Here is an 18,605-nt window from a genome sequence, read left to right on the forward strand (position 1 = left end):
TGGCTGTGGCTGCAGGGTAGCACCGACTGCACGTGGTGCCAGGCTGTCCATAGCTCAGGGCTGTACATAGTGCTGGGCTCTCCCACCTCGGCGGTGCTGCCTGTGGCAAGGGACATCCTATTCTGGCCACCTCCTGTCTGCTAGGACAGGTCCATCACTTGGGCTCTGCCTGGTTTACCAGCCTCCAGGGCCACCCGGCCTCACACAGGGCAGTTTGGTCCAGACCTGTTGCCTGGAGCACACAGACCCTGGAGAAGGGCCCAATCCCGTTAGGACCTGGCTTGGCAGCACTGGGTAGGTTCTGCCCACGCCCCGTTCATGGAAAGTGGTGGCAGGAAGAGCCAGACCCTGCTTCCCATGGACAAGATCTGGGGTGTGTCTGGTCCAGGTGCCCTCTGAAGGTCTGGCCGCATCCCTTGCCATCCGCATGCCAGTCTCACGGACCCCTCCCCATCGTGTCTCAGGGCCAGCACTTCCCACCGCGAGGTCACTGGACGCGGCCACCTGGCTCTTGCCCCAAGGAGGGCGTTTGCTGGGTGGCTCCCGTACACCCCACGTCATTGGGAGCTAGTGGCCAGGGCTGGCCCCGTGTCCCCGGCCCCTTATCAAGGGCATTGCTCAACAGCAGGCACGAAATCGGGGGTGGGCAATGCCTAAGGCACTGCCTCACTTCTGAGTTGTGGGGTCTGGGGAACTCCCATTCCTGGACGGGCTGGGGAGGACATATCTGGGGTCGCCATGGGCTGGGCTGCTCCCTGCCAGCGGCACCCCCAGCTTTGTAGGGAGCCACCCGCACCATCGTGGCTGCCACTGCCGTCGCCCTCTTGCCTTACTGAGCTGCGATATGCGGGACGGCGAAACTGAAGCACGTACGCGGTGCGCAGGGTCGGGACACACTGCCCCCGGTTTTCGTGGCTCCCCGACCCGCGGGGTCCTGGCAGGGCACCCCCTTCCTTTTCTCTGGGGCTGCTGGGGGGCCCGGCCCAGCCCTGGCCCCGCACCCCCCGCCTCCTCCCTCTCCCCGGGGGCGGGGGGATGAGGGGGGAACCGGGCGGGCTGGGGCGGGGAGGGGAAGGGAAGGAGGTGGGATTATGGAGACGGGACCCAATGAGCCCGAAAAACGTGCACCGCTCGCAGCTCTTTTAGCGCGGCGGAGGGGCAGCAGCAGCCTCTCGGCGGCGTGCGGAGAGAGCCGGCACCCCCGTCCCGTCCCGTCCAGTCCATCCCTGTCCCGTCGGGCCCGCTCCGGCCATGGCACTGGGCAAGCTGCAGAAAGTGCTGATCAGCGAAAGCCTGGACCCCTGCTGCCGGGAGATCCTGCAGGCCGGCGGGCTCCGAGTGCAGGAGAAGCCCGGGCTGAGCAAGGAGGAGCTGCTGCGAGAGATCCGGGTGAGACAGGGCTGCACCCACGCGTGGGTGGGTGGGTGGGCACGGCTGCAGGCCGGCGGTCCTGGGTGCCATCGGACCCCTTCGACCGGTCCCCGCCTCCCGTCTGATGCAAGAGCCCGGCTGGTTTCGCACGGCAGATCCCGGACCCCAGCAGCGGCTGTCCCCGTCCCGTGACCCACCCGCGGCCACCGGCCCCGGCGCTGGTCCCATTCGCCGCGTCTGTCACCCCTTAGGACTGTGACGGGCTCATCGTCCGCTCGGCCACCAAAGTCACGGCCGAGGTGCTGGAGGCGGCAGAGAGGCTGCAGGTGGTGGGCAGAGCTGGCACCGGCGTGGACAATGTGGACGTGGAGGCAGCCACCAGGAAGGGCGTCCTGGTCATGAAGTAAGAGCAGGAGTGTGCGGACATCCGTGCTTGTGATCCTGGGGAGGCCGGGGAGACTTCAATAGGGTGCCCTCCCCACCCATGGCAGCCCTGGCACCACGCTGTGTGTCTCCATCCTCACGGGGCACAGACTTCTGTCAGCCCAGGGGAGACACACCAGTGACACCACTCTCCATCCCCAGCACTCCCACTGGGAACAGCCTCAGCGCTGCCGAGCTCACGTGTGGGATGATCCTGTGCCTGGCCAGGTGAGCAAAAGGCAGGATGCAGACAGAGGTGTGCCCTACAGCCTCCTCTCCCACACTTACCACAGCCTCCTTTTTAGGCAGATCCCGCAGGCAGCTGCCTCCATGAAAGAGGGCAAGTGGGACCGTAAGAAGGTAGGAGGCAGGTGTAGCACCTCTGGGTGGGGGTGACTGTGTGGGGTGTGGTCACTCACTCTTCCTGTACTCCCCAGTACATGGGTATGGAGCTGAATGGGAAGACGCTGGCCGTGCTGGGGCTGGGACGCATCGGCAGGGAGGTGGCCACTCGCATGCAGGCTTTTGGCATGAAGGTGAGGAGATAGGGCAGGGAGGAATGATGGGGAACATAGACCTTCCTGACTTGGCAAGAGCCACCATGCCAGGTTGTAAGAGTGAGAGCCCGCTCTGCCTCAGACCATAGGCTACGATCCCATCATCACCCCTGATGTCTCGGCCACCTTTGGGGTAGAGCAGCTGCCGCTGGATCAGATCTGGCCCCGCTGCGACTTCATCACGGTGCACACGCCGCTGCTGCCCTCCACCACAGGTATGGAGTGGGCACGATCACAGGGAGGTTTGGGGTGAGCTGGGGCAGCCCCCGTCTGCTCACAGCCCTCCTTCTGCAGGGCTCCTGAATGACAGCACCTTTGCCAAGTGCCGCCGTGGTGTGCAGGTGGTGAACTGCGCCCGCGGTGGCATCGTGGATGAGGGCGCGCTGCTGCGGGCGCTGCAGTCGGGGCAGTGTGGTGGAGCCGCCCTCGATGTCTTCACACAGGTGAGTGGGGCTGTGGGGACCCCCTGAGCTTGGCTTTGTCTCAGCACCACCTTAATTTTGCCCAAACCAAGGCAGGGCAGCCTAGTAAACCCTGTGGGGCTGGGACCAGGAGCAGCCCTGCTCATCTTCCCTCCTTGCAAACGAGATGGGGTAAATTTCCCCTGCTCTGAGCTCTCAGGTGGATGCTGGGAGCTGATGGCAGGATGGAACTCTGTCTGCAGGAGCCCCCAAAGGACCGTGACCTGGTGAACCACCCCAACGTTATCTCCTGCCCACACCTGGGTGCCAGCACACGGGAGGCACAGAGCCGCTGCGGCAAGGAAATCGCCATGCAGATCGTGGACATGGCCACGGGGAAGGGGCTGACTGGCGTAGTGAGTCCTGCTGCAGCACCTGACTTCCGTGCCTCAGTTACCCCAGCTGTAACCCATGGCTGCATTGGGAGCAATGCTCCATGTGGGATCCCTGGCAGGCTCTCACCACCCACTCTCTCCTGCAGGTTAATGGGCAGGCTCTCAGCAAGGCTTTTGCACCCCAGACCAAGCCCTGGATCACCCTGGCCAGGGCCCTGGGCACGGTGCTCTGCATGGCGGGCAAGCAAGTGCAGGGCAGCGTGCAGGTCTGCACCCTAGGTGAGCCTGGGTGTGGGGACCCCAATGGGCAGGCAGGAGAACAGATAGACATGAAGCTGGTTAACAGTGGGATTGGAGCCCTGGAGTGTGCAGGGATGGATTGGTGGATGGATTGGGTGGGTGGAAGGACCAGCCCCAGGCTGGCCACTCCATTGCGGGCCTGACCTCTCTGCTGCTGGCTCATGCACACCTCCTCCCTGCACCCCAGGGACACCCCTGAAGGAGGCTGGGAGTTACCTGACACCTGCTGTGGCCGCGGGCATGCTGGCTGGAGGGACACAGAAGGAGGTCACCCTGGTGAACGCCACACTGCTGGCCCAGGAGGCTGGGCTGAAGGTGCGTGGACACCCGGGCTCTGCACCCCAGCCTGGTGTGCCTTCACCACCAAGCAGTATCAGGGACACCCTTCCAGGCTGCTAATGCAGCATGGAGGCTGGGTGTTCCCTGGGGTGCTTCTGAGGACATCCCTTCCCTGCTCAAGCCACATGCAGGACCTGGGCACTGAGTGGCCACGTCTTTCTGGCAGGTCACAACCACCCACAGTGATGTGGCCCCCGAGCCCGACAGCAGCACGGATCTGGTGCAGGTGTCCCTGCAAGGCACTCCACACCAGGTGATGGGGACGGTGCAGGGCAGCACCCCTGTCCTGCGGCAGATCAACGGGGCCACCTTCAAGCAGCCAGCCCCACTGTCTGGGCCTGTCCTCATCTACAGAGCCAAAGCCTCTGATACCAGTGCTCTGACCACACTGACCGGTGAGTCCCTGTGTCAGCCCTGAGCTGCAGGGATCAACTGGGGAACCCCCACATCTGACCTAGCGCTGAGACCCTGCTGCAACAGATGTTGCCTGGAGAGATGGATGGATGGATGGATGGATGGATGGATGGATGGATGGATGGATGGATGGATGGATGGATGGATGGATGGAGGGGGGGTTTGGAGAGAGGGTTGTGTGATGTTGAGCAAAGGGTTTAGGGTGGAGGAAGAAGTGGCATCATGGATCTTTGAGCAGGGTGTTGGGGTGAGCAGAGGCTCAGCTCTCTGCTGGGTGCTGGGGCAGTGGGGCAGCCTGTGGTCTCTAATTCCTGTCCTCCTCTTCAGGGCTGCTGAGCAAGGCAGGGGGCCAGCTTCTGTCCTACCACAGCTCCAGCACGGTGGCAGGGGAGCAGTGGAGCGTTGTGGGGCTCTCAGCTCCCCTGTCCAACCTCGGTGAGCTGAAGTCACATGTCACAGAAGTCTTCCAGCTCCAGCTGCTGTAGACCCCAACTGCCGACAAGGACTTTCCCCATGGCCGCAGCATCTGGAGCCTCTCTCAGCTGGGAAAGCATTGCACATGGCCATCCCTGACCCCCACACTGGGTTTGGGGTGGCCTCACGTTCAATAAAGGGTCTAGAAGGAGAGAGTGTGTGGTGCCTTGTCTGTGTGGTGCTTTGTCCTCAACCCCAAACCCCCTCCCTCCTGCCCCTGCTGCTCTCCAGCCCTGCTGCTGTTTGCTGAAGGGTGCAAAGGTCTCTGTGGCTGCCGAGATCCTGTCTGGCCTAAATCCCATGCTGGGACATGGCCCAGAGAGCAGCACTGCAAGGGGCATGAGCCCTCCCGTGAGCCACTGCACCACCTGTGCCCTCCTGCCCACGGGTTTTGCCATGAGGATGTTTCAATTCAATGACATCATGGGGAAAATGCCATCTTGGGCCCCTAAACTGGCAACTGAGGCTTATTTGACACTCCCAAAATGTCCCCATGAGCATACTCCCATGTCTAACAGGGCAGGTGGCCATGGAATAAATGCCCATAAGCAGCTGTGATCCAGACTGGTGGTTGTTAATTAGGAGGGACCTGGGGCAGGAGGAGACCATTCAAGACCAGGAGACAGAGCTGGGCTGCTGCCCCCTCCCATCCACACCTTTATTCCCCTGCACTGCCCAAGTGTTTGCAGAAGATGCTGCCATCTCCAACAGCTCTGGGGCCCAAGTCACTGCTGGCCATTCCCCACGCATACAAAGTGAACTTTCCCACACAGGCCAGCTCTGGATATGAGGAATGAACAGGGATGACAGTGGGAAAGAGAGCATCCCTCTCCCCAGGGCTCACCACTCTGGTGATCCCACTCTAGATGGGCTTCCTGGCGTATTCACGGCGGTACTTGGAATCCACCCGTGTCAGGTACCAGGTTCCAGGGAAGAGATCTGCCTGGGAGCCATGGGGAGCGTGGTCAGCTGCAGGGAGAGGGCAGTGATGCTCAGTGATGTTGTGAGGTCCCAACAGGGCAGGGTCACATCTCCCCCAACCCCACTCACCCAAGTGATGGGTTTCCTCCCGTCGCTTCATGATCTCGGCAAAGTCCTTTGGGGCCACACGCTTGCGGGCGTCCAGGCGAGCGGGCAGGTCAGCCAGGCTGGAGACCAGCTTGTCCAGGGGTGAGCCTGGCAACGGGCATCCCATGTGTGAGATGGCACCACTGACAGGCCCACGCTGCCCTCCCTTCCCAGTCCCTCTCTCCCCTGGGGCTCACCTGGAGCTGCATCCTGTGAGACACGGAAGGAGAACATGCTGGCGGCCAGTCCCGAGCCGTAGGAGAAAGCACCAATCCGGGAGCCAGCCAGGTCCCGTGCTGAGCACCTGAGGTGAGAGGTGAGGGGGTTACAGGACATTTGGGCTGAGGGGGAGATGGAGATACAGGGCTGAGGGGGCAGTGTAGGGGACTGTCTCCTTTGTAGGCAGGCAGACCCTCGGGGCCACATTTCTGAGGGAGTGTAGCCCTGGAGTGCAGTGGTGCCAAGGAGCCCCAGGACAAGGCTTTTGTTCCCTCAAAGCTGGTCTGTTCCCATGACTCCTTTCCCATGGGATCACTCATTCTATTGGGCATGACAGCAGGGGTTTTCATCCTCCTGGTGATGACAGAAGGGCTTTATGCGCTGGCCCAGCTCCAGCAAGCTGGGATTAAAAGTCTGGCAGAGAGATGGCCTGGAGCAGGATGCATCCACACTGGGGGTTGTGTGCAATTAAAGGATCAGGTCCCTGTTGAGGCAGGGGGAGATGAGGGCTGGGAGGTGAGTTCTGCCCAGCCAGGGAGTGCCCTCCCCAAAATGACCTCCTCCCTCTTCCCAAGCCGTGTTCTGGGGAACTCACTGGGACAGGAGGGAGGCCAGGCAGCCATACATGGATGGTGTGTACATGTTGCCATTGCGGGAAGAGAGGAGCAGGGAGGGCTTGGTCTTCTGATAGAAGATGTCCTGGCTGGCTGCCTGGAATGCCTTCTCCACCTCCTTGCTGGTGTAGGTGTCCTCCAGCTTCACACCACTGCCCAGAGAGAGAGCAGCTGGAACCCCAGACCAGCATATCCTTGGCAGGGCTGAGGGGTGGGGGACACTGCACAGAGACCCACCGGAAGGACTGCAGCCCCTTGTAGAGGCCAGAGGCTGTGTCAGGGTTGGGGGAGGCCAAGAAGTCGTTCAGCAGCAGCCTCCCCACTGACTTCTGCACCAGCTTGCAGAAGGGTGAGTGGAAGATGATGTACTTGAAGTCATCGAGGGTGAAGGGCCTCTGGATGCCAGCTGGGAGGCAACACGGTGCCATCAGTATCCAGGGGGCTGCCATGGGCACCTCAGGAGTGCTGCCACTTACCCTGCTGCCACTGGGCCTCCGCCTTCCGTCGGTACACGGTGTAGCAGCGGTCCAGTGCCCGCAGGTAGCACTGGATGGAGAGCTGCCCGTCCACCACTGGGTACTCAGAGGACAGATTCGGCTTGTAGAAGTCGTAGGCATGTTCCATGTGGGTTCCACGCAGGCCTGGGGGCACGGGGAGAGCCAGCTGTCAGAGAGCATTGAGAGGCCCCAGCCCAGTGGCAAACACCCACGGGTGCTGCCTGCCATGCCACCCCTGGAATCCAGCAGCTTCCCTGAGTCACTCCATGGTGCCTACAAGTATGTGACTAGCTAGCATCCTGGAGTACCCAGCAAGGTCTGGCTGAGCAGCTCTGCCCAGGGCTGGGACACAGATGCATGGCCCCCAGGGTCTCATGACACTGACCTCTCTCCAGCACCAGCGGGGCATTGGGTCCCACCAGCATGGCGATGGCACCGGCACCTCCCGTGGGCCGCGCGTTCCCCGTGGCGTAGACAGCGATGTCCCCACACACCACCACAGCATAGCGACCTGAGGGAGGACAGAGGGACTGACAGGGCCACCAGCAGCTGGGAGCCTCCATCCCATGGCCCTTGTGTGTTCCCGTCTTCATGCTGCCAGGTGTCCCACCAAGACGGGCAAGAAACAGGAGTGAGAGAAAGCCTGGACGTGCAGTGGCTCCCTTTGCAGTTGGAGCATCTTTGGGTTTCAGGCCACCTCCTGCTTCCTTCCTCTATCCCATGGCACTCACCCAGCATCCAGCCCCACAGCCTGGTCCCTGCCTGCACTCACCATCCCAGGCACTGGACTCCACCCAGGCAGCCGCATTGAAGAGCGAGGCCGTGCCCCCGTAGCAGGCGTTGGTGGTGTCGATACCCTCCACGTCAGTGTTGCCAGAGTCATGGAAGAGTTGCATGAGGACGGTTTTGACAGCCTTGGATTTGTCGATGACGGTCTCAGTGCCCACCTCCAGACGGCCGATGGCATCCCAGGAGAGGCGCCCGCGCTCCACCAGCCGCTGCACCACGGTCAGGCACAGGGAGTTGATGTCCTCGTGGGCAGCACAGAAACCCATCTGCTTCTGGCCCAGGCCCCGTGTGTACTTGCCGGCCTCCACGCCATCAAACCGCTCCAGCTCCTCCTGATCCACGTATTGGGCAGGGAAGTACACCTCCAGGGCCAGGATGCCCACATCCTTGGGCCAGGCACCTGTCCCAGCAGCACTAGAGAGGCTGTGGGACAGAGGGAGTGGCAACAATCCCATGACAGCCCTGGGGACAGAGGGTGGCCCTGGGGAGATGCCACCAGCGAGAAGCCCAGGCTGGGAGAACTCTGAATTCCTGCCAGCTCCTGGCAGTGCTGCAGGGAGGAGGAAGAGACTCCCCTTCCCCACTAAGGTTTATGATCTCAGGCAGCTCCCCACCCCTACCCTGGATATGTCTCCAGGCCCCGGATCCATGTGGATGCTCACCATGCCCTCTGCCAAGGTGCAGGATGCTGGGCGCCCTGGGGTGCCCGCTCTGGCCCCGGCGGTGCCCACCTCGCCCCGCAGCAGCGCACGGCGCGCCCGACCAAGCGCAACATCTTCACCCCAGCTCCTGCACGGACGGAGGGACGGCCGGTCGGACAGATGGACAGCGGGATGGGCCTTGTGTGGTGCTTTTATAAACTGCGTGGGCAGCTCGGCACAGCCCTCCCGGCCTTTATCAGCCTGCCGGATCCTGGCGCTCAAAGGTCACCGAGCGCCAGCCAACACGGCAGGGGCAGAGGAGCTGCGGAGGGGGGAGCTTGAGAGGTGTCTTCGTCTTGTGCTCCAAAGCCCGAGGACACGGAGCCGGAGCCGGGGCTGAGCAGCAGGACGGGCTGTGGGATCTGTGCCCTGGGGCAGTGGCAGCTCCGGTGTCAGGCTCGCCTGCACGGCTGTGGTCACCGTGTGGCCCTCCCCGGCTGCCCCCGCGGTCCCGGGCAGAGGCAGAGAGCAGAGGGCGGCCGGGATTGGTGCCGGCACTGTCCGTGCTGCCCGGGACGCAGTCCACGTCTGACACGTGCCGCAGCTCTGCGGGGGGGGGGGGGGGGGGGGGGGGGAGGGGGGGTAAAACCCCACGGGCTGGGCGGGGGCAGAGCTATCTTCAAAGCAGCAGAGCAAACAGCCACGTGATGCCTGTGGCAACATAACAGTGACACAAAGGGGACCTTTGGTCCCGGTGCTGCTGTCAACATGGCCATGGGGCAGTGTTGCAGCTCCCAGACTCCTGTGGAGCTGTCTGCACCTGCGGGACCACCTGTCCCCATGCCTGCGCACCCCTGACAGCTCCTGTCCCCATCCACATCTGTGTCCCAGTTCTCCATGTCTGCACTCTGAGAACACTCCTGTCCCCCCACCTGCTCTCCAGGGACACCTGTGGTTTTGGCACCCGAGGGCTGGTATGAGCAAACACGAGTGCTCAACCAGGAGAGTGACTGTCCCCGCAGCTCCTAGGGACTCATGCCCCAGCTCTGCCCGCAACCGCAGCACAGAAGCCTCTGGAAGCCGGGAAGCTCGGGGAGCCGTGGCAGAGCCCGTCTCTCTCCCTCCCGGACCAGCTCAGGGCTTTGCACAGCACCAAGCTCACACAGCACTCGCATGCTTCTTTTTTTATAAGATTTATAGGAGTTGCAGGGAGAGTCAGAGGTGGCAGGGGAGGAACGTGGCCGACGCGGGGTCCTCCACGGGCCAGGGCTGTGCTCAGTGCAAGGGGTAGAACTTGCAGATGAAATGGTGTTTCCGGGAGCAGTCCGCACTGGTCCACACAGAGAAGACTGCAGGAGAGACAGGCAGGGGGCTGGCGAGGGCCACGGCGAGGACGGGCACCAGCTGTGCCCACTGCAGCCCTCCCAGGGGATGGGACCTGGAGGAGGAGGGAGGCGAGGTAGTGCCGGCCGAGCCCAGACGCTGGAGGGGGGTGCAGGGACCGGGCACTCACCGCTGTGATGGGTCAGCATGGCGCAGCTCCCCCCTCGGGCACCATTCCCAGGTATCTCGCTGGAGGCACTGTAGCCCTTCCCAGTCGTCCACTGCCAGACCTGGCTCTGTGCAGGGAGAGGGGGGTTCAGAGGCATGGCCCTGCTGTTCTCCAGCCCCCCATCATCCCTGCAGCCCACACCTCACCTCTTCACTCTTCTGGAGTCCAATCCAGACGGGCTGCACACGCTGGTGGTAGGAGATGGTTCTCCGCAGGGTGGCTGCCTCGCGGGAGTCCTCCACCCAGGCCAGGTGGGCACCTTTCTTGAGCTCCTGGCACCGATTCTGCAGAGAGAGCTGTCAGTGCCAGGGCACCTCAGGGAGACAGGGGTCCTTGTTCCCCTGTGTACCCCGGTGGCCTTACCTCAGCCTCCTCCCAGGTCCGGGGCTCGATGAAGTACTTGAAGCAGCTGAGCTTGTAGTAGGACCAGCCGTCGGGGCAGTAGCTTATGTACCTGCCATCTGTTTGGGGAGAGCCGCGGACAGGGATGAGGGACAGCCGGCATCACAGCCTGGAGAAGAGCGGGGCTCCCTCCTGGCCCAGCTATAAAAGCAGCTGCCCCCCGAGCCGTGGCACTCACCGACTGGCTGCAGGAGCCCCGTGCAGCCCAGCAGCAGGAGGGTGAGTCTGGCTGCAGCCGCCATCCTCCTTGCTCCCTGTAAAGGCTCGGGAGGGTCACACAAGGCCCCCTGAGGACAGAGGATGCTACCTGTGCCCAGAGAGTGCAAACCTGCCCCGTCGTGGGCTAAGCCTGGTCCCTTTGAGACACCTGAAGGAGACAGACTGTGCCTCCCTCTCCGCTCCCTGGCACAGGTCACTGCCCCATGCCTGCACCCCATATCCCAGGCATGGCTTGGAGTCCCCAGCCCACACTGGCAGCAGATTGTCCAAACCCCTCCAGTCCCAGACTCGGCAGGAGGCATCTGGGAAAGCCAAGCTGCTCTGTGAGGACAAGGGGAGGGTGCTGTCATGGACACGGGCCAGGGGACCCCAACCAGGCAATGGCACAGGTGGGGCTGCAGGGGCTACGTGCACGGCGGTGTTTTCACGCCCTGAGCTCGTAGCACTGCCCAGGCTGGGGAGGCAAATCGGCCACATCAGCGCAGTTCCCCTTTATCTGGGCTAATCCCTGGGCACTGAGGCCTATTTGCAGATTCAGCTCGTATTCCCCTCAAAGAAGCAGAAACAAAAGCCAATGCAGGGCTGAAAAACGCAGCATCACAGCCTGCCCCATCCAGCGAGGGCAGAGCTCAGCTCCCGCAGCAGCTGCCAAGGAGAGGGACCAGCTCTGGTTCGCCTGTTTGCCAGCTCTGAGGATCCCGAGGCCCCAGCTGCGTTGTGAGGGTCCTCTTCCTCACCTGTTGTCTGGAGATGGTGAGAAATAAAGGCTTCTCGCGGGTCACCGGGACAGGAGAGAAGAGGAGCTGCCCTTTATAGCCTGGTGCTCACCAGCATCTGTTTGCCCAACTCATGTGATTCTCACCATAAAAATCTTCCTGCTGACCCCCCTCCACCCCCCGCCCCATTTTGCTGGAAAATTGCCCAGATCTTCATTCTGTTTGCACTTAACATATCTCCAGAAACAGACAGGAAGAACCTGTCCTAGTTAGTCAATAAACCCCCTGCAATTATCATTAATTGCTCCCGCGATACAGATATAATCTTCCAGCCCAGAGCAGCCTGGCACCTGGCAAGGATGCCCGCTGGGCCAGCACTGGATTGCCCGGGGGCTGGCAAGCCGGGGATGAGCCCCGGGGGTGATCACCCGATCCCGCTCAGAGATCCCTGAGAGCAGCGGCCGGGCCGTGGGCCCAATCCCCTGGCGCTGCCCCTGTCCCCAACCAAGGGATGGCACCCGGCGGGGCCCCGCGCCCTGCCCGACTCTGCCATGCGTCACCCACACACCGCCCTTGTTTGAACTGCCGGGGGATGTTTGCGAGCAGGATGCGGGACGCCGGGATGTGGGAACAGCCTGCAGCCGGGGGCTGGCGGTGCCATCAGATAGCGGCCCGGCCCATCAGCCCTCGGGCCCGGCCGTGACGCAAGCCTTCGTCACTCCGGGAGAAAGGGGCAGCTCCCGCAGCAGCCCCTCACTGCCCCTGCCCCAGGCGGCTCCCTGCACCCCCAGCCCGGGGAGGCTGCTGCCGGCATGGGGCCACAGGGATGAGCTCCTGGCCCCGGTAGCAGGAGCCCTTAGGCAAGGTCTGGTACAGCCTTCTGTGCCTTGGTCCTTGCTCCTCACCCCCGGGGTGTCCTCTGCACCCGTGGGAGACAGCTGGAGCTCTCCACATTCCTGCTGCCACCACGCTGCTCTGGAGTGTCACTTTGCTGGCTCCTGATGGACCATAGCGGCTTTGAAAGATCATCCTGCTGCCTGTGCTGTGGCTCCTGCTGCTGCTAGCTCCAGGCAATGCCTGGCTGTCCTTCCCCAAAACCCTTGGTGAAGGCCAGTGCAGTGGAGAGGAGCTGCTCTTGTGGGCCTGGTGCTCAATTAGTGTGACCTGCAGAGGATCCAGACCCAGGGCTGAGCCCTGCTTCCCCCCATACAGAAAGCTTGCTGTCAGGCCCAAGCCACCTACAGCCCAGGGATCTGCCATGGGATGTCCTCTGTGGCAGCATTTGCTGAAACATGCAGCTGGTGAATGCTGCTACACCCAGAGGGAGCAGCTCCCTGCCGGCATGCAGAGGCAGGTCTGGCTTCTGCCTCCGGGAGGCAGGAGGATCAGACCCCTCTCCTTCACCCACACAGCAGGATAGAGCTGCTGCTGCTTGCTAGGCATCCTCCGGGATCCAAGGGGTAACACCTTCTCGTGTCCAAACACAGCTGCTGCCTGCTATCAGTTCTGAAAGAAACAACCTGCCACACATCAGCCACCTCGATCAATGGCAAAACCCTGCAAACACAGCAACTCCCCAGAAAACAGGACTCCACCCTTGATTTATAAAAAACCATGAAAAATCTCCCTCAAAGAGCCTGAGGCTCCTCCACTACTCCTCAGTTAGATAAGGGATTAAGCAGCAGCTCCCTGCCTGGATGGTTCAGTTTGCAACACAGCAAGTTTCCACAAGCCCCTGGCCATCCTGGGCTGGGGAAGAGGCACGAGCAGCCCCGAGGAGAAATAGCTTCAAGTCTCAGCCTGAGCACCAGTAAGCTCAATGCAGCTGTGCCAGGAGCCTGGCAGAGCTCACTAAACTTTGGCACAGAAGTGCAAGCTGTGGGAGAACATGGGTGAATGCCTCCCGGAGGTTTGGACTCGCCCAGCTGGCTCTACCAGGAGATAAAGGAGCTGCACTGTTTGAACATTAAACCCTTAAAATGCCCCCAGAAGCTTTACCCCAGCTCAGCATCGTAATTCAGCTACTGGCTCCATCTGAGTCCACAGCAAGAGCTGGAGAACTCAGCCAGCTGAGCACTAGTGGAGCCCAAGGCTTCAGTGGCACCTCCGTGCTCCAAACAGCACGGCAGCTACTGACAGTTTGTTTTCTGATTGCTCAAGTCAAACCCTTGAAGCCTGAGACCAGCACAGAGGAGTGATGATTCCCTGTTTCAGGGGCTGGAGAATCACACAGCTTCATGCTCTTAGTCTGGAGAAATGGAGGCTTAGGAGGGCCCTTATCACTCTCTACAACAATATGAAAGGAGGCTGTAGACAGGTGGAGGTTGGTCTCTTCTCCCATGTAAGAAGCAAAAGGATGAGAGGAAATGGCTTCAGGTTGCACTAGGTGAGGTTTAGACGAGATACAAGGGAAAATTTTGTCAATGAAAGGGCAGTCAGGCATTGGATCAGGCTGCCCAGAAAGTGGTGGAGTCACTGTCCCCGAAATGTTCCAAAAACATGAATGTGGCATTTGGGGACATGGTTAAGGGGCAAACACAGCAGTGCCAGGTTAAAGGTTGGACTCGATCTTAGGGGGGCTGTTCCAACCTTAAGGATTCCATGCATCAACTGCTGATACAAAGCCAGGCAGGCAACCCCAGGTCCAGGGATGAGGGTCCTCTTCCTTACAGGAAGGACACGAAACAGCTGAGGGAAACAAGCAGGACCTGAGGGAGCGAGTGTATCCGCAGCCCCATTGACCACTGAGCCACCCACTTGCTCACCACCTTTCTAAAAGCCACACCAATGTGCCCTGGCTCCCATAGGCAAGCAAGAGCTCTTATCCAAAGTGTCTAAGAAAGGACCCATCCCAGTCCCTCCCCATCCTTCCCAGTATGCCCAGCGGCTTGGCTGCTGGCTACTGCTCCCTTCTCAGCTAACCAAGAGACCCAAAATCCATCTCCTACACTCACACCAGGCTGCTTCCAGCTCCCTTGGGTGAAGATAAGTGGTGAGGTTCATGTGGTGCTGAGACAGAGCACCCCTGATTCATTTATAAGCCGGTGGCCAGGAAAACAAAATGAAAACAGCAGCACACACACACACTAGGCACATACTTTTTATTCTGGGGATAAAAATTGCTTATACATTTGGCAGCAACTATTTTCATAAAAGACTTTTATAAAAAATGTAAAAATAAGCAAATATTTTCCATTATTAATATAGGAAAATGCTGCTGTGAATGGTTACTCTACAACTTATGAGATAAAATACCACCTTAAGGAGATATTAACTTTACAAGTGGTTTAAAAAAAAGAAAAATAAGGAGAGAGAAGAAAGGCAGAGGGCCATCATATTAAGAGGCCAGGCACGGAACCGGCTTCATTCCAGAGAAAGCACTCATCTTGTAAAAGGAAGCCACATATATAAAAAGGCACTTGGTTATTTGGAGCTAACGAGCAAAAGCCCTTTGTTTCTTTAGCATCGATGTAGCAACACTTCATTATTTGCAGTGAAACGTGTACCTGGACAGACCCCACTGAGGGTCTGAGTCAGCTGCAGCTGAACTTCAGAGGCCAGGCTGCAGCGAGCGTGTTGGGGAACGCTGTGTGCACCATGAAAAGTGGTAACTTCACACAGAATTAACAACTTCAGCCCAAAATGACAGCCCTGGGAACCAGCTCCTCCTGAGGCCCTGCCTTCATGTACCATTGAGTGGAATTGGAAAGCAAAAAAAAAAAAAGAGAAAGCAACTTTGACTCTTGATTAGAATGGAAAGAAACACCAGAGGCAATACTGTACACGGTAGGGTGTTGGGTGGTCTGCTCGGAGGGGAGCAGCCTTCAGTCCTTTGGCGGCAGCCGGCAGCCCCGAGCTCTTTGGAAGACGTGTCTGCAGCATTCCCCTGAAGAGGCAGGAGCAAACCATCCCCACAAATGTTCACTTGGGCTGCTGGCTGTTCTGGAGCCCTTCAGAGAAGTGCTGCTCTTGTGGACAAAGCAGAAAGAGCGGCTGTTTGCCTAAGGTCAGTGACAGCTGGCTTCCACAACTCCAAAACTATTGGGGGAGCCACTCTAAGGGCGGCCCTACTGTCCCACAGAGCATGTTGGCCACCTCAGCTGGGAAATCTCCATGTAGGCTGAAGCTGAGAGCAGAGGACAGCCCCAAACCTGTGCAGCAAACTGCAGGAGGCAATGGTTTCTGAGCTGTTTGGTCTGCTGCCACAGCCCAGCTCCTGTGCATGCTGTTCGCGCTCCTGGAAGCCTGCTCGGCAGTCAGTGCTGAAGTCTCTGTGCACTGGAAGGGGAAGATGAGCCAGCTCTGACCCAGGGCTGCAGCAAAAGGGACACTTTTCAAAGGGCTGGATGTCGTTCCTGACGCAGAAGGACACACACCGTAAACATGTAATCACATGTTTGACACTTCTTGATAATACCATAAAGAGGCAGCATATGGTACCTGGAGGACAGGACACACAGCCACCCTTGGATGGAGGGGAGGGGACTCCTGTGCAAGAACGCTGGGAGCTTGTGTTACCAGTTTTTGAAACGCTCATGCTCATCCCAAAAGGCCTGTATCAGTTGCAGTACATTTATTATGGCATGGGAGCCCACAAAGGCAGTCATGGACACTCTTGGCAGGATGGGGGGCATGAGGAGGGTAGTGTGTCAAAATGGTCAGCGGTGTCTCAGGGAAGAGATGGGCCCATGGGCGGGAAGACCAGGTCAGACCAGCGTTTTTAGGAGGGAAAATAACAAAACAACCTAAAAAGACTATATGTATATATAATCTCATAATACCTGGGGAGCAGGCAGTGAGAACATTAAAGGGTGTTAGTGGGTCTCTATAGGACAGACTCCTGAAGAGGAAAGGGTGAAGCTGCATGACAGGAGGCGTCTCTTGACCTACAGGTGTTTTGGGAGGTACGGCTTGCTTGCTGAGCAAGTGTGGACGAGGGAAGGATGGGGTCTAGGAATGTGGGTGCAGCTCTGAGCTGTGTCAAGACAAGGCAACTTGAACTCGAGGAGAACTAATAGAAGGTGCTTCAGAGAGAGGTTACGTAGGTAACAGGAGGAGTAACAAAATAAGGATGCAAAGCTGGTTTTGGTTAAATTTCTGGAGAAATGACCACAAGATGTATTAAGCTGAAGAGCTGTCTCCCCAAAGCAATGGTGGAACACATTTAAAAACAGACTGGAGAATCCAGTGCAGACAGCAGTCACATCCAAGGTGCGTGGGAGTTGGTTAGAAGTGACTCAGCTGGTCTTCTCCATCACCAGCTTCTACAGTTCTCCATTTAGCATAAAAGCACACAAGTCTACAGCGACCACAGTCCTTCCAACGAAAGAACATCCTGGGCTCATTAAGACTCTGGGATACTAAAATGGTTCTTCATTTCCATCCTGGAAGACCTTCATGAGTTTTGGAGTCCACTTTAGTCAGGCTGCACCGTGGGCAGCCTTCAGGCGTACACCTGCATGTTGTTCCGCTGCTGCTCCGTCATGTGGGTGGCCGCCGGTCCACGCTGGTTGTTACTGGGACTGGTTGCCACATCAGACCAGTCAGAGGCAGAGTGTGGGGAAGAGCTTGACCATTGGTCTGGAGATTCAGGCGACGGAGTCAGGTACGGGTGCTCCCCTTGTAAGTGCCGGTTGTGGCTAGGAGTCCGTTCTGTGGCCGAGGAGTAGCAGCTGTGCTGGGAGGGAGGCGTGGGGTACTTCCCCATCGAGCTCTGGAACTGGTGGTAGGCCGGGAGGACTGTCTGAGCCACCTGCCCATCCTGCTGAGGGATGGCAGCCATGGAGAACGAGGCGCTGGGCAGCTGGGCTAGATCTGGGATCTGGTACATGGAGCTAAGAGGGCCAGCCATGTTCTGAGCGCAGTTTGACTGGGCCTGCTGCGGCAGTGCTTGCTGGTTTATGCTGCCCTTGGGAACCAGCTGGAAAGTCATGATGGGGGGCAAAGACTCCCTGGACACCCCCAGGTGCTTCGTGTCTGCTTGAACCAAGCCGCCCTGCTGAGAAACGCTGGGGTGGGAATGCATCACCTGGGGCACCATGCCGAACATCTCATTGTACTGGGACTCATTCACCTCCATGCGGTTCATCCACTCAGTGGAGACGCTGCCTGGGCGCAGCCTGCCCAGCCCGCTGTTGGGAGGGGTGGTTCTGTGCTGTGAGAGCAGCTGGCTGACGGACGGGAGCACTGTGCCAGACCCACGACCCAAGGGCTGTATCTCATGGAGGTTGGAGAAGGACATGGTGTGCGCAGCCTGCATCGACGGAGCAGTCAGCAGTGAGCTGGGCGATGAGTGCAGCACTCCCGGTGATGGCATCACGGGAGAAGAGGTTGGTTCAGATGCAAAAGCATGGGGAGACTCCAGGGAATCCACTGGTGACAAAGTCACTGAGCTCTCTGAAAACTGCCCTTTGCCCTCACTGAGGGACTTCTTCCTTCTCCTCTTTGCATCTTTGGTGAGGCTGGTGGGCATGCCTTTGGCATTCGGTTTTCGTGACTTCTTGGTTAGTGAAGGATGTTTCAGGTTGAGGAAAGACCTGTTGGGGCCACAGATGACTGGGGAGAGGGCAGAGTTCAGCATGGCCCCAGGGTGCCCAGCAGGGCTGTGGGCCACATTGTACTCGTTGAGGAGCTGCACGATGTCATGGTGCATCCGGTCCTGGGCCACATCCCGGGGCAGCCGGTCCATGTGGTCCGTGATGTCTCGGTTGGCAAAATGGTCCAGCAAGATTTTTGCAGCTTCAAAACTGCCTTCCCGAGCAGCGAGAAAGAGTGGAGTCTCCTCCTGGAAACACACAGAGTAAATATTTTAGCAGCTTCAGTGTGGGGGGACTGAACCTACAAATTATAGTCCCTTATGAATCTTACAACTCATAATCCCTTACGGCGTGACAGCCTGGCAAGCATTGTATAATGCAGTGTCACATTAACAGTCTCCAAGAGCTACCCACCCTGAGAACTGCCCACTGAAAAAGGCAGATTACAGATAATTTCATACACAGTAGTGGAGCACAGGCTGAACTTTCCCACCAGGAAGAGCACTATTGTGCCCTAGATCCTTGGAGGAACCATGAAAGCACCTGGTGCCTTTCTCCTATTGTCCCCTATGACGGAAAGTTACGAAAGGCTAAAACAGCCCAGTATGGAACTAGAGCTCATTGGTAGCTCTAAAATCCACTGAGCAATACATAATAATCCAAAAAAGATACTTTAGG

General features: G+C 59.1%; 4 protein-coding genes across 6 annotated transcripts in view; 1 reads left to right on the top strand and 3 right to left on the bottom strand.

Annotated features, from left to right (window-relative positions):
* Positions 1–1,074: 1,074 nt before the first annotated feature.
* PHGDH (phosphoglycerate dehydrogenase) lies at positions 1,075–4,827 on the top strand. The gene is made up of 12 exons (XM_083867332.1): positions 1,075–1,389; positions 1,623–1,774; positions 1,957–2,022; positions 2,100–2,154; positions 2,232–2,330; positions 2,434–2,566; positions 2,646–2,794; positions 3,016–3,168; positions 3,294–3,426; positions 3,635–3,762; positions 3,953–4,181; positions 4,528–4,827. Exons 1-12 carry the CDS (start codon positions 1,252–1,254, stop codon positions 4,683–4,685), a joined length of 1,593 nt encoding a protein of 530 aa, XP_083723458.1. The 5' UTR covers positions 1,075–1,251; the 3' UTR covers positions 4,686–4,827.
* Positions 4,828–5,303: 476 nt separating this feature from the next.
* HMGCS2 (3-hydroxy-3-methylglutaryl-CoA synthase 2) lies at positions 5,304–8,932 on the bottom strand. Of its 2 annotated transcripts, none has more exons than XM_083868044.1 (9): positions 8,524–8,932; positions 7,845–8,284; positions 7,458–7,583; positions 7,052–7,216; positions 6,813–6,981; positions 6,557–6,727; positions 5,940–6,046; positions 5,725–5,850; positions 5,304–5,643 (listed from the first exon to the last, which is right to left on the bottom strand). In XM_083868044.1, exons 1-9 carry the CDS (start codon positions 8,634–8,636, stop codon positions 5,537–5,539), a joined length of 1,524 nt encoding a protein of 507 aa, XP_083724170.1. In that variant the 5' UTR covers positions 8,637–8,932; the 3' UTR covers positions 5,304–5,536. The 2 variants fall into 2 exon arrangements, with proteins under 2 accessions (XP_083724170.1, XP_083724171.1); XM_083868045.1 differs by having other exon boundaries at positions 8,593–8,931.
* Positions 8,933–9,671: 739 nt separating this feature from the next.
* On the bottom strand, positions 9,672–11,522 carry REG4 (regenerating family member 4). Of its 2 annotated transcripts, none has more exons than XM_083867839.1 (6): positions 11,413–11,522; positions 10,635–10,710; positions 10,418–10,515; positions 10,201–10,338; positions 10,016–10,121; positions 9,672–9,851 (listed from the first exon to the last, which is right to left on the bottom strand). In XM_083867839.1, exons 2-6 carry the CDS (start codon positions 10,696–10,698, stop codon positions 9,778–9,780), a joined length of 480 nt encoding a protein of 159 aa, XP_083723965.1. In that variant the 5' UTR covers positions 10,699–10,710; positions 11,413–11,522; the 3' UTR covers positions 9,672–9,777. The 2 variants fall into 2 exon arrangements, with proteins under 2 accessions (XP_083723965.1, XP_083723966.1); XM_083867840.1 differs by having other exon boundaries at positions 10,635–10,743; positions 11,413–11,504.
* Positions 11,523–14,475: 2,953 nt separating this feature from the next.
* The window catches only part of NOTCH2 (notch receptor 2), a gene marked incomplete at its 5' end in the record, with an annotated part of 83,128 nt that continues 78,998 nt past the window's right edge, over positions 14,476–18,605 (bottom strand). Inside the window, one exon of the mRNA XM_083867469.1 lies at positions 14,476–18,175. Coding sequence (XP_083723595.1) covers positions 16,835–18,175 — 1,341 coding nt within the window. The 3' untranslated portion in view covers positions 14,476–16,834. The remainder of the gene's footprint in view (positions 18,176–18,605) is intronic.

Source organism: Zosterops lateralis, assembly GCF_965231275.1.
Source record: "Zosterops lateralis genome assembly, chromosome: 9".
Taxonomy (NCBI): Eukaryota; Metazoa; Chordata; class Aves; order Passeriformes; family Zosteropidae; genus Zosterops; species Zosterops lateralis.